This window comes from Capra hircus, chromosome 6, assembly GCF_001704415.2.
Source record: "Capra hircus breed San Clemente chromosome 6, ASM170441v1, whole genome shotgun sequence".
NCBI lineage: Eukaryota > Metazoa > Chordata > Mammalia > Artiodactyla > Bovidae > Capra > Capra hircus.
The window spans coordinates 91,506,238-91,520,390 of NC_030813.1; the positions used below are offsets into that span (position 1 = coordinate 91,506,238).

Genomic DNA, 14,153 nt, shown 5'->3' on the forward strand with positions numbered 1-14,153 from the left:
AGAAGGACCTCAGAACTTGTGCTGATAGGGGAGGAAAAAATATTAAAAGGCTCTCAAACTTAGTTTTTGTCTCTGAGACAAGGAGAAGACAAGGAGAAGACAAGAAGAAGGTTTAAAAAAAAATAAAGACATGATCTAGTATTTTACCAGAGAGCTACAGACATAACAAAACTTCTGTATGCCTAAGAATTGTCATCTTTCAAATGTGGCTAACACACATATGTTGCCTTATGGAGATACCTGTAAGGCCTATGAAAACACAGAATCTCAGGGTGCAAGCCCCTATCCAGTGCTTATAAATCCTTTCTTTTGAATTCATAAGGTGTTTTGAAAATAATTTTTGGTAGGTTTTGTTATTATGGAATGACCGTCTGTTAAGGAAATTAGATTTCTGGCATCCGCTAAATGGCATCCATCCACACAGCACTGAGCTTTGCTTAACGTTGCTGCCTTTGCGTACTGCATGCTGTGGGCAGGAACCAGCCATTCAGTTCACTGTGACCCAGAGAGAGAGGTTCCAGCAACACTTTTATATTCACCCAGATTTGAATGATTGAACTTACTTGGCCACAGCTTTGAAGTGAACCTTTAATGACATTGATGGCACACTTTGTTTACATCTCTTCAGCTCGCTGGACCTGAGTTTACATAGTACTCTCATTGGCACCTTACTAGGCACACTGGGTTTTGAAAGGCAGTTGCTTAGCAAGGTATGGGGATGCACATGATCTGTGTAGACAGACCCAACTTCATGAAGTCTCTCCTCTGCCATTTTCCTCTTGGTAACTTTGTATAAGTTATTTCACTTTTCTGGACCTCTGCTTCTGCATCTGTAAAACAAGGAAAGCTTCTGTCTTGCAGGACTAAAGTCCTAACTTAGGATTAAAGTCCTAATGAGATAAAGCACTGATAAAACAAATGGTGGGTTAAAATAGTAAATGGTAGTTGCCTTTATTATTATCTGAATAATAAATCTTTTTCTCATTTAGGAATAAAAATGTTACAACCGGATGAAAAACCTGGTAAATTCTTTTTATAAAATTCTTTTATGTATGTGGGGGTGGAGGCACCATGGGGTTCTGAGTCCTTTACTGTAATTGCTCACTGAGCTCCATCTTAAGGGGTCTGGACACTTGGGCTGTACAGCTTGACATCCAGTCTGCAAGCCGCAGGGGAGGCGCTGAGGACTCCTTTCAGTGTGAGCAGTGGACTGCTCTTAGGGCTCCCTGGGTCAGGCAGAGACAAAGGCAGCTGACCTGAAGCTGGGGCAGTGGACCTCCAGCTGCGCCTGTCCCTTCCAGAAGGAGCAGCTTTCTCCAGGTGAGCAGGCTACTGAGGGAATCTGTAGTCACAGGAATGGCAGCATTGAGTAGGGGTGTGTGAGTCCTGCACAGTGTGGGACATGCTTTCTGCCCTCCTTACTGCACTCTCCATGCCCTCCAGCAATAAGACGCTCAGTTTTGCTAGGACTGTTTTGTATTGTGCCCTTTCTTAGAAAACTGTTATAGTGCAGGCTTTTTAAAAGGTGATGTCAAAATATTTACACAGAATCCCATATAATCCAATAAGAGAAGTACTGTCACCATTTCAGAGATGAAAACATGGAATATAGGGAAGTTAAGGAACCTGGGAAAGGCTAGAACGAGACAAGACCCAAACTTCTCAAGTTTTGTTCATTTTCTGTTGCATGACACTTGTCTCCCAGCTGGATGTAGTTACAGAAAATACACCTCTAATCTGAGCTTCTAGAATTGGCATTTGGCTTCAGAGCCATCAAAATATGGCAATATTGCAATATTTTAACACACTCGGAGTTGGAATAGCATAGTAATTAAGAGCAGAGGCTTTGAAAGCAGGTGTTGCTCCCACTGATTACCAAGCATAAAAGTTGTGATTTTATGCAACTTTTGGGGAAATCTGTATAATATGGATAACTCTACTACCTACTAGGGCTGTAAGAAATAAAAGCGTTAATGTACGTTAAGTATTTTGTCAATCTGTGACACAGTAAGCATTCAGTAAATGGTAGGTGCTATAGTTGCACTTGGGAATCTGAGGTTAATATGTAAAAATGACTTTTCTATAAACAAGATTTTAACTTTTTAAAATGGAAACACACATACATTGTAAAAAAATTTCAAAGCATGCAAATAAGTAAATTTAGACCCTCCCCCCAATACCTGTAAGTCTATCCTGCCCTTTAGTCCCATACCCAGAGATAACCAAGTTTGCTTAATCATTGAATGAAATTTTTTTCTCTTTGGTGTACAATGCAATTAACTGAACCCCTGTTTCTATTTTAGAAGACAAAAGCCAAGATATCAACCAGCCTAGTAAGAAATATTTCTTTTCCTTAGTTGATAATGTCTGTTTCTGCAATATACAAAAACTGAGAAAGTTTTTTTTAAAAAAAGACACCAATCTTGAGTTTAAAGCATCCTAACAGAATATAATGTCACATCCAAATATTTGTGTGTGCAAATGGTGGGGGCAACTTGATTTTGTTTCTTAAGCAGTGATTTTCAACTGTATATAGAGACTACTTTTTCAAGCAATGGTTCTCAACTCTATCAACCCAATTCTTTTAGAACAAATATTTTATAAAGGTATTCTGAAATAAAATTCTTAGATAAGACCCACTTGCACCCATAAAAAAATCAAGTAATGTCCTAATGATATAACAAAATTATAAACATTTCCGTATGTAAATAAATGCCTAGATTATTCTACATAATGAAGTAGTCAGATGATTGTATTTAATTACACAAATAAATTTGGATTTAAGAGAAACCTGGAAGCTATTCTATATAAGAAAAATGAAAGTGAAGAAATACTGTGGGCTTATTAGGTAGAAACTAATTAGATACTAAACTAATAATCTAAACTTATTATATAGAAACTAATGTTTCTTAAAACTATCCAAATATATTTTGCTTATATGTAAAACAGGTTCTGGATATAAATACATTTTTAATTTACATATGTGTCTAGCAGTGCATTTGAAGTTTATGTGGAGTGGGTCAGTTTTTCATTGTGCAAGACTGTCCACAGCATGGATACTGGTCTTCTACTTCTATATCCCACTGCTGTGATAATCAAAAAATATCCTGACAAGCTTGCAGACTGCCTCTTAGTAGAACCACTGCTCTCTAGTAACAAACTAATGCGGGAGTACATCTGCCTGTCCATTTTCCCATAACTGCATGTTTATGATTATGGCAAGCAAATACATTTATGATTTGAAGGTTTTATAATATTTCCACAGTTTCACTTATGAAATGTGAATGGTGAGCCCATCTGGGTATTTCCAGTCTTCCCTGGTAGTCTAAACCAGAACACAGTCAAAAGTCAGATGTCTGCATTAAGGGCAGTGTGAATCAGACCATCCCGGATGGCTGGACTCTGCTGAACCTCACTCTACTAGTTCAGATGGAAGGGAAGTGGTTTTCTCCAGAGTAGTGTTTTATGTATAAAGGCAAAAGTTTTTTTTTTTTTTCTTTAAATCAGCTTGCAGGGCTTAGTGTTTTAAAAAATGCAGCTATATTCCATTGTATACTGGTAGAATATACATATGAAATATACCATTTTACTCAAAATAGATAAGACACAGCATTAAATTTTATCTTTTATATACAGAAAATGAAAATTTTCAATTGCCAAGAAATTCTAGTGAACTTGAACAATGAAAAATTACTTTTGTCTACTTAAATACTAAAAAGGCTGTGGAAACCTGGATAAAACTTCGATCAACCTTGATGATATATATGAAAATATATCCCCCCGTCTGTAATGAACTGTATTTAAAGCTGTCCTGGTTAGAAGTACTCATGTATGTTTCTAATCTAACTTGTCTGTTCATATATTCAGGAAATATGGTGTCAGTGGATGAAATGTGATACTCAAAATGACGCGTGTCACTGACTGTGTGTTCTCATTAACAGCTCCAGCTCCAGCAGTTCCAGTTCCAGGTCCCAAAAGCCATCCTTCTGCATCTTCTGGCAAAATGCTCCTTCCCCAGTGTGGGACAGTCATCATTTTCATCAGTATAAATCTCGGTCGCTCTGTAGTCTGATACATTCTTTACTTGTACTTTACATTGTGCTTGAAATACAACTACAGGCATCCCACAGAAATCATCAAAAGGAATGATGTATTTTTCACTTGTTGGTCAACATTCAGTTGATAAAATGTGAATGTTATTCACTTAGCAATCTGGTAGTAAACCGAGATATCATAAAGTTCGTTTTTCACTTATTTCTATATTAATTTTATGATTGTAAAAAAACTGTATACTTTTAATTCAATAAAAGACCTTTAATTTCAGTAGAATTGCCAGATATTGAAAGGTTGTTGCTAAACCGCGAAAAGACACCAGGATTCTTGGCCTCCAGAGGAGAATTCAATCCGGGGCCAGAAACAAGGCTTGATCGCTCAGAGCTTTTGTGTAATAAAGTTTTATTAAAGTATAAAGGAGATAGAGAAAGCTTCTGACGTAGGCATCAGAAGGGGGCAGAAAGAGTACCCGCTTGCCAGTGTTAAATGGAGTTATATACTCTCCAGTGAATCAAAAGAATGTCTGGCGGTTGTAAAGACCTCACCAGACCTACTCCCATAATTTACATTTTAAGATAACAGGTTTAGTCAGGTTTGATCCAGAGACTGTCCTCAGGCAGGATACATTATTGTTATATAATCCTAAAGAATGTAGAGGGAAAAAAAGTTTGTTCTTTCTTCCTCCTTGAGAATTCCAGACCCCTCTCTCCTTGGGGACCGCTAGACTTCTTATCAACCTGCCTATGAAATGACTCTCTCAATACTAAAATATCAATAATGCTAGTGGTTAACATGAATTTAATTCCTGAATTAGAATTTTAAAGGTGTTTTACTCATCTTTAAAGGATCAGACTTTGACTTCAAATAGTATATTATTTCAGTCTCTTCATTTTCCTTCTATATATGAACACTTTATATTTTTACAAACACAACAGTTTACTAAGTATTTCACATAACGTAGTCCCTAACTTGAACCTCATATTAACCTAGGAAGGCAGACAGTACTAAATGAATATGTGGGCTCAGTAAGAAAGGAGGATGAGGTAAGGACAGTAAGGTGCTCTTTTCCCCAAGAAAAAGAGTGGTTGAATGGTAACAGATTTAGGCATGGGCTTTGATAAGTGACACTTGTTTACAGTACCAATGTTTCAGAAAGAACTTAGACCATTTTCAGAGATACAGAAAAACGTCATGAAGTCTAAACTAGGTGTTAAGGGTTCAGTGTGCTTTAATTCTACCATTTACCTCTTGTTGAGAATTTTGAGTGAACTAACCGCAAGAACCATTATGCAGTTCACAGAACTTGTATAAATTGTGCTGGAGAGCACAACTTAGTCCTGAGGCCAAAGTTAGTCTGATTTCCATCCAAATCTAGAACTTGATTATTTGCTTGGAGCACAAGTCAAGTACAGACCAGGGCTGCTTATCTAGCTAACCAGCTGCATGAACAAGGCCTGTAGCCTGCCTTACACATGCAGTCACCAGCAGAATAGAAACTTAGGAGGCTAACTGGACCTGTCTTTAAAACGCAGACCCTGAGCCCTGTTTAGGGCTTGTAAAATTAGAAATTAAGAATATGACAGCACAGAAAATTAAAGGCTAGAGAGGTGAGCATGGTTAGCCATCTGTCCCAACAGAGATGTTGCTCACTGAGGAGCAATTTTCATTTGTTAAATCACCAGTTCTTCTAAAGTAAGAGGGCGTGCAGAGCGGCAGACTCCTTTCACCTTTGGCTACAAGGATGAGAAAGAGGTGTTAGAAGAAAGAGCCCACTAGCCTTGTTTGTGTCTCCTACACAACTGTTAGCTACACTGGACAGATTCCTCCAGTGGTATCTCAGAGGGGGCCTCTGGATACACAGCACACCACACTCCTCGCCATCCTCATAGTAACACAGTGGCAGGGTTCATAGGCTGTTTTTGACACCTCTCATCATAACCCAAAGCATGATGCAGAAATGCAGAGTGAAAGCATTCCAAGAGGGGCTAACATGATGCAGTGAGATGTGCCATGTGTGGTCAGAGAAATTGCTTAAATTACCTGGTTTTAAAGAATCACTATTGCATATTACCATGTCTAATTTAGATTTTCTAGTGTTTTCAGATACTAATGATGTATTAGAGAATTCTTTATCCTAGATGATATATGAAGTAATTTCTATTTGCTGTACCCTGGTCAAAATACATCAGTATTGAGGGTGAAGTGAAAGTCTCTTAGTCGTGTCCAACTCTTTGCAACCCCATGGACTGTAGTCCTTGGAATTCTCCAGGCCAGAATACTGGAGTGGGTAGCCTTTCCCTTCTCCAGGGGATCTTCCCAACCCAGGGATCAAACCCAGGTCTCCCACATTGCAGGCAGATTCTTTACCAGCTGAGCCACAAGGGAAGCCCTTCACTTTGAGGGTGAAGTCAGACTTAAAACCAGGTTAAAACTGAAATACTTGAGTTGTGATTATGATTTAATACTTGTATGAACACGAATCATCTTTCTCCCAGAACCAAATAAAGCACCAGACAGAATTATATAAAAAGTAATTATAATCAAGAATTTATTTGTTTTCATATTTTTTAGAAATAAAGGTTTAAAAAACAAAAAATGGTGCAAAAATGATAAAATGTAATTCTTCCATTATATCCTAATTGCTTATGTGTGTTCTGTAAATTCCAAATAAGTAAAATAATATAAAAATATATATTCAATCTTTATAGAATGAAAAGAAAACCACATTAATCATTAAATACTCTTGGATTTTTTTTACTCCTCCCACAGATGAATTCACAAATATAAAAACTGACATTTACATTCTGATGTACAAATCTCCAGCAGCCAAGTAATTATACAGTTTATTTTGTTATGTGCAAAGTAGACATTTCATATTTACTTGCTATGGAAAGCAGAGTACAGGCTCAATGGAGAATAATCATTAAACATTGATTATTTCTAAGAACAATGCTGTTGTAAAAACATACAATAGTAAATATTTTTGGTAACTATGTATTTCTCTTTTAAAGTAATTACAGCTTTTAGATACAAATCTTTCAAAGGCTAGCTCTGAAGAGCAGTGAGGTGACTGTTATTTCAGATTTGATGAATAATAATTTTTCAGTAACCTTCTCAAAAACCAAGTCAGGAGAGAGGATTGTTCCCCCCCCTCCATGTGGTCAGTTTCATTTTTAAAGAAGGGCTGATGTAACAGGAAGATGTATTTCACAAACCTTTAACACAAGTTTGTGAGCTGTCAACTGAAGATACCACCTCTGATGTGGATGGTTTCATTCAATCCATGTTCTACCAACTTGATATCTTCTAAGTCATCTTTTATGATGCTGATCAAGTGGCTCAGGCCTTCCTGTTGTTGTTTCAAATGCTAGAAAGAATAAAAAAAAAATCAATGTATTTCTCTATTAAATTGCAAGCTGCTTACAAGAAAAAGGCTATTTTTCATTATTTTACTAGCAATACAGGACTCAATCGTTCTCATATGCATATTTTAAAAACTTGCAGTGTATCTTTTGCTAACACTTTTAAATAGTTAAATACTGTGAAAAAATCAAATATGTAATATAACAAATTTTACAAAAGATGCAGATTTTTACAGATTTCTTTTATCAACCTTTGATAGAAAACCAGTTATATTAAAACAATGCAAGAAGGTACTCAAATATAGATTAACAAAATAATCATTCTGAGAATTTCCATGTTTTAAAGTACAAAGTATAAACGGATGATAACGGTGGTAACTACTATTGCTAACATTTCAGGTGTTTATATTATTCACAATTTTATTGCATACATAAACTCATAGTTATTCTAATATGTTGGAATTGTTCTCAGTTAATTGTAAATATGAATATAATCAGGTATATGTATAAATTAAAAGATGCTTACTCCTTGGAAGGAAAGTTATGACCAACCTAGACAGCATATTAAAAAGCAGAGACATTACTTTGCCAACAAACGTCCGTCTAGTCAAGGCTATGGTTTTTCCAGTGGTCATGTATGGATGTGAGAGTTGGACTATAAAGAAAGCTGAGCACCGAAGAAGTGATGCTTTTGAATTGTGGTGTTGGAGAAGACTCTTGAGAGTCCCTTGGACTGCAAGGAGATCCAACCAGTCCATCCTGAAAGAGATCAGTCCTGAGTGTTCATTGAAAAGACTAATGTTGAAGCTGAAACTCCAGTACTTCGGCCACCTCATGCGAAGAGCTGACTCATTTGAAAAGACCTTGATGTTGGGAAAGATTGAGGGCAGGAGGAGAAGGGGATGCCAGAGGATGAGATGGCTGGATGGCATCACTGACTCAGTGGACATGAGTTTGGGTAAACTCTGGGAGTTGGTGATGGACAGGGAGGCCTGGAGTGCTGCAGTTGATGGGTCGCAAAGAACTGGACACGACTGAGCAACTGAACTGATAATCTTTGAGAACCCAGGAGCCAAACTAGTTTCTAGTTGCATAAAACAGCAATATTCATTCTAAAACACATAATAAAATTAGATAAATAAGGACATTTATAACTACCTAAAATCCTCAGGCCATGCCAATTAGTCCTATCTAATATGTTCCACAAAGTTTGCCATCTTAATATATGTTTTTAGACAGTTGCTGGATGGATGGACAGCTTTGATTAAACCAATCTGTATTTATACTAATGAAAGTAAGCTAGAGTAGTACTTCCTAACGTTTTCATAGAAGTGAGGCTTAGACAAGTGGTCTGAGGTCTTGGCTCCTGCAGCCTCCACCCAGGTCCCCTGAAGGCTGATGGGATCAGTAACCCTCCCTTCAGCAACTACCACTCTACTCTTGGGTACACCAAATAAATAGAATCACACAACTTTTGTCCTTTCAAATAACTGGCTTATTTCACATGTCTTCAAAGTTCATCCATGATGTGGATGTGTGTGTGTATAAACGGCCTGCCTTTTTAAGGCTAATATTCCATTGTACACATATACCATATTTTATCTACTTATCCATCTGTGGGCACCTGGATTGCTTCCACTCTGGCTACTGAGAATAATACTGCTATGAACATGGGCATGCAAATATCTGAGTCACTACGTTCAATTCTTACAGGTACATAACCCAGAAGCAGAATTGCGGGACTGTATTGTAATTCTATATTTAATATTTTAAGGAAGCATTTTTCACAGTGCCTGTGTATATCATTTCACATTGCCACTAGCAATGCATGACAGTTCCATTTTCTTTACATTCTCTACACGTGTTATTCTCTAGAGGGTGTTTTGTTTTGGATAATAGCCATCCTTATGGATGTGAATTCACCTTTTAAAAAGTGCACTCTAGTGGAAAACTTACCTGCTTGATTTCTCGTAACAGATCTGCATCTATATAATATCTTTCTTCAGATTTGACTGCTCCAAAGTGATTCTGCATCCTGATTTGGGACATCAGTTCATTTAGTCGGCCCTTAAAAATAATACTGAGTTGAATTAGAACTGCTCACAACAGCAACCATTTCTAAGAGAATGTTTTAAAAGGATGGATACTACTCTAATTAAAGGTGTTTCAATTCTCCTTTTGTACCTTATTTGAAACGTTAATACAATCATACAATTAATACACGCCCAGAACATCATGATTGAGAGTCTACTTTAGAAAGCAAGTTTTAATTTAAAAAAGCACGTACTTAAAAGAACAAGTAACATTTCTCTTCTGAGCCACCTGAAACAAATTCTAGCTTTATAGTCTTACCTTAAACTGAGTAGGGGCATTTAGTTCACCCTGAATTGTATCTAGCTGAACTCGCAACTGCTCTTCATCAGCTTGGATGGCATAGCCACTCTTCCTCTGAATTTCCTGTTTGATTAGGACCTACACAAAGAAAGCCCAACAATAACAACAGAATTATCTCTTTTCATTTATGCAGGTAATTTTATTACACATCAACTGTTGAAAGAAATTAGCTAAATACACTAAGAATAGTTAGAATCATAACAGTTCAAGATTTGAATCGCTTGCCCATTCTTATTAGGCAAGTTACGTGAATTTACTTTCAATGACTACATAATTTTCATGATTAGCCAATAATTTACTTAAGTATTCTTATATCGAGGGGGATATATAGTTTCTAGTTTTGACACTGAACAATGCTATAATAAACAGTTTTGTCTGTGTATATATCTTTATTTACTGGTATAGACTGCCATGAATTCGAGATTGCTGGGTTTAAAAGTAGGTGTATTCAGTCTTCAGAAGCTGCTAAATTGCTTTCCCAAATATCCTAGTAACTTAAATATTCATAAGACACATAAGACTACCCTTTTCCACACATTCCTGTCAGCAACAGGTAACGACATCTGAATTCTCTCCCATCTGATGGGAGAGCGAGCACTAAAGCATCACACGGTTTTTCTTTTTTAAAGTCTGCATCCCGTTGATTGTTTTTTCTTTCTTGGCCACTTGACTTCTGGGATCAGTTAGGATCTTAGTTCCTTGACCAGGGATTGAACCCAGATTCCCTGCAGTGGAAGCGGGGAGCTTTAGCCACTGGACCACCAGGGGATTCCACCCCCACCTTGAATGCTGAAGGACCATCATCCCTCAGTTAAGAACTATTTCACATCTGCCCTTCTGTGAATTGTCTTTACACATTTGCCTGTATTTCAACTGGGGCTTTAGGGGTCAAAATGTAGCACTTTGTAAGATACAAATATTAACAACTAAAATCAGTGCTGTTTGCAAATTCACAATTTTCTTTTTCTAAAATCACTTGACCACTGACAAATGGCTTCTGTTTTCTTTTGCTATCCAATATTTTTGTTAAGTCAATTTTGTTTTTTTACAGCTTCTGGTTTTCTGGCTGCATGTCTCTTCAATCCCTAGGTTGTTCATGTAGCTTCATAAATTTCTTAAGAGTTAAGTCTTTAATACTCTTTGTTTTTGTATATGGGCTTCCCTGGTGGCTCAGATGATAAAGAATCTGCCTGCAATGCGGAAGACCCGAGTTTGATCCCTGGGTTGGGAAGATCCCTTGGAGGACGGGATAGCAATACACTCCAGTATTCTTGCCTGGAGAATCCTCGTGGACAGAAGAACCTGGAGCTAATTGGTACATGGTGTGATACAGTGGTCAAATTTTCCAGATGAATGGACAATTACTCTAGCATTATTTATTAACTAAACCCACTGAATTGAAATATCACCTTTTTCATATTAAGATACAACATGCACCTATTTCTGGATTCTCTATTCTGTTCTGTGGATCTTCATGTCCAATCTTACACCAAGCTCATGCTAATTTGATGAGAAGAACTTATAGTTTCTAAAATTTGATAAAGCCAAGTCCGCTACACTATTTTTTTGTTTTCCTGAATCTATTCTCAAAAGTTATCCTTATGTACTGAAAGATTTTAATCATTTTTTTAAGCTGTAATTCACTCTTAAAATTTATAAAGTATATATTGTCTCATCTAAGAATATGGTTTAATCTGTGAAAACTTTAATTCAGATTGTATACTTTCCTCACAAATTTATTCCTAAGTACTTTACAGTTTTTTCATGATAATGAATGGAATACTCTTATTTCCCTTAATAGTATAAAGAAACATTGATTTTTAAAACACTAATTTTAAAACACACTGATTTAGTAACACTAAAAATCTCATATTTAGCCATCTTACCACATTAATTCTATTGTTTATTTCCTTGGGTTTTCTAGATACACAGTCATATCATCAGCAAAGAGATGATCTCTTTTCATTGTTTTATACTAGTTTAATACCCTGCTTATTTACAAAAACTTACATATTTTCCTTCCATGTGTGGCTAGAATAAATTATGTTCATAGATCCTGTTACAGAACCAACCTTCCATTCCTGAAATTAACCTTAGTCAAAGTATATTATATTCCTTTAAGAAAAAAATTACAGTCCTTTAGAATTTGATAATAGCTGGATTCTCTTATATTTCACTTAGGTTTTCTGCACTTGTTTTCTTTTGTCACATTTACTGAGTTATAATTCACATACAACAAAATTCACCCTTCTTAGCAGTACAGTTCTATGTATTTTGATGAACACAGGTTACCATCACCACAATCAAGATATAGAACACTTTTATCACCCAAAAAGTTCCCTCCTGCTCCCTGTAGTCTCCTCTCCCTTACCGCCTGCTCCTAGCAACTAGTGATCTATTACATACCTCTCGCTGTGCCTTTTGCATTGTATCATATAAATGGAATTATATATAGCCTTTCAGTCTGGTTTGTTTTACTTAGCATAATCTGTACCTATGTTAGAATTATCTGTTTATAAATTTTTATTTTGGGATACTAAAAACTGATATAAAATGCTGCAGCTGCTCTGGAAAAATAATTTGGTTATTGAAAAGGCTGAACACAGAGGTACACATTACCAAGCAATTGCCATCCTCGGTTTATGTATCGCAAGAGAAACAAAAGCATATATCCACACAAACACTTGTACACAAGTGTTAATAGGAACATTATTCAGAATAGCCAAAAAGTTTAAACAACCAAAATGTTCATCGATTGATGAAGAGATAAAATGTTAATCATATAATGAAATATTATTCAGCAATAAAGAGGAAGTACTGTTACATGCTACAACATGAATGAACACTGAAAATATTATGCTGAGGAAGCCAGTCAAAAAATACCACATATTTTATTATTTCATTTACAAGAAGTGTTCAAAAAAAGGCAAATCAATAGAAATGCAAAGTTGTTGCCTACAGCTAGGGGGTTTAGGATGAAATGGGGAGTTGCTGCTTATGGGTATGGTGTTTTTTTTTTAATTTAGAGTGATGCAAATGTTCTAAAACTTGATTGTGGTGATGGTTGTACAAAGCTGTGAATATACTAAAAATCAAATAGGTGAATTGTATGGTATATGAATTATATCTCAAGCTTGAAAAAAACAGCTATATTTTTCTTTTTGTCTGAAATAAAGTAACTTTAGAATTAGCTCATTAATGTTTAGACAAATGAATCTATTTGACCTTTGTGCTTTTTCCACTGTTGGATCTTTAATAACTTCCCTAATTGCTTCTATGGTGTTTGTCTATTAAAATTTTTTTTCTGTAGGTCAATTTTAATAATTTCCATTTTGCTAAAAAATCATCTAACATCTAAATCTATTGCCCTGAATTCCACTGTAGTATTTTCTTATTTTCTTGTGTATATATGTGGTATTATCTCCTTTCTTACTTCTAATTTTTCTTTTCTGTTTTTAGGCTCATGAGATGAGTCTTTTTTTCCTTCTTCAGATTCATATTTAGCCATTTTAAACTGTACTGCTCATTTAGCCATTTCTTTTTAAAGAAACAGCTCTTCAACTTATTCTACTATGATTTATGTTTTTCTGCTTCACTCATTCCATGTCATCTTTATTCCCTTCTTACTGGTTCCCTTTGGCTTATCTAGATAATATTTTTTCTTGAGTACTAAGTTCTCTACTTTTTGCATCTTGTATATTTAAAAAATGAAGTTTTTTAAGGCTTTAAATTTTTGTCCAAATTTCTGCTATATAATGTTTGTTTTCATGATAATTTCAATTTCATGATAAATTTCAAGCTGGTATTCATTCTTTTATTTCCTTGTTAATTTCCAAGTTCTTTCTTTGCTTTTCATTCATTAATGGTTATACTTGCTATTTTTATGAAAACTAGATATTAATGATCTGATGCATACTTTTGCTACCTCATAAAGATGACTCATGTTCTCACTGCTTTCCTCCCACCCTCTCAAAAAAATCAAGTTTTAGAATATTTTCACTCTCTTCACCCAATCCTCTCCAGAGATCTCACCTCAGAGTTCTAAGTTTTAATGAGAAAGTTTGGTACTTTCAGACTATTATTATTTCCTTTTAGTCTTTTTTTCCCATTGCAAAAATCCATATTTAGCACTTCCATCATGTATATAGTCTTACAAATGTTGGGAGAAAAAAAAAATCCAAATCACTACCTGTAAAGTTCTGTGGGAAAGGTCCATAAGTTTCCTCTTATATTGTGCAATTTTGGCCATAGTTGTAGTTTGATTCTTCTGTAATTCACCAATATCTTCAGATATTATCTGTTTAAAACAATTTTTTAAGGTAAAGTATCACAACTATTTATTAA

General features: G+C 35.7%; 2 protein-coding genes across 10 annotated transcripts in view; one reads left to right on the forward strand and one right to left on the reverse strand.

Moving 5' to 3' along the window:
• Positions 1–4,323, forward strand: part of ART3 (ADP-ribosyltransferase 3) — a 140,261-nt gene extending 135,938 nt beyond the window's left edge. For 4 of the 9 annotated variants that reach the window (XM_005681783.3, XM_013964733.2, XM_018049598.1 and 1 more), the window contains 3 exons: positions 990–1,022; positions 2,304–2,333; positions 3,942–4,323. In XM_005681783.3, coding sequence (XP_005681840.2) covers positions 990–1,022; positions 2,304–2,333; positions 3,942–4,072 — 194 coding nt within the window. In that variant the 3' untranslated portion in view covers positions 4,073–4,323. Of the gene's footprint in view, positions 1–989; positions 1,023–1,121; positions 1,321–2,303; positions 2,334–3,941 lie in introns of those variants that run through there. The other 5 variants (XR_001918204.1, XR_001918205.1, XM_018049597.1 and 2 more) reach the window with 5 other exon arrangements.
• Positions 6,573–14,153, reverse strand: part of NUP54 (nucleoporin 54) — a 32,078-nt gene continuing 24,497 nt past the window's right edge. Inside the window, exons 9-12 of the mRNA XM_005681790.3 lie at positions 13,999–14,106; positions 9,768–9,887; positions 9,372–9,482; positions 6,573–7,420 (exon numbers count right to left, since the gene is read on the reverse strand). Of these exons, the coding sequence (XP_005681847.1) occupies positions 7,292–7,420; positions 9,372–9,482; positions 9,768–9,887; positions 13,999–14,106 (468 nt within the window). The 3' untranslated portion in view covers positions 6,573–7,291. The remainder of the gene's footprint in view (positions 7,421–9,371; positions 9,483–9,767; positions 9,888–13,998; positions 14,107–14,153) is intronic.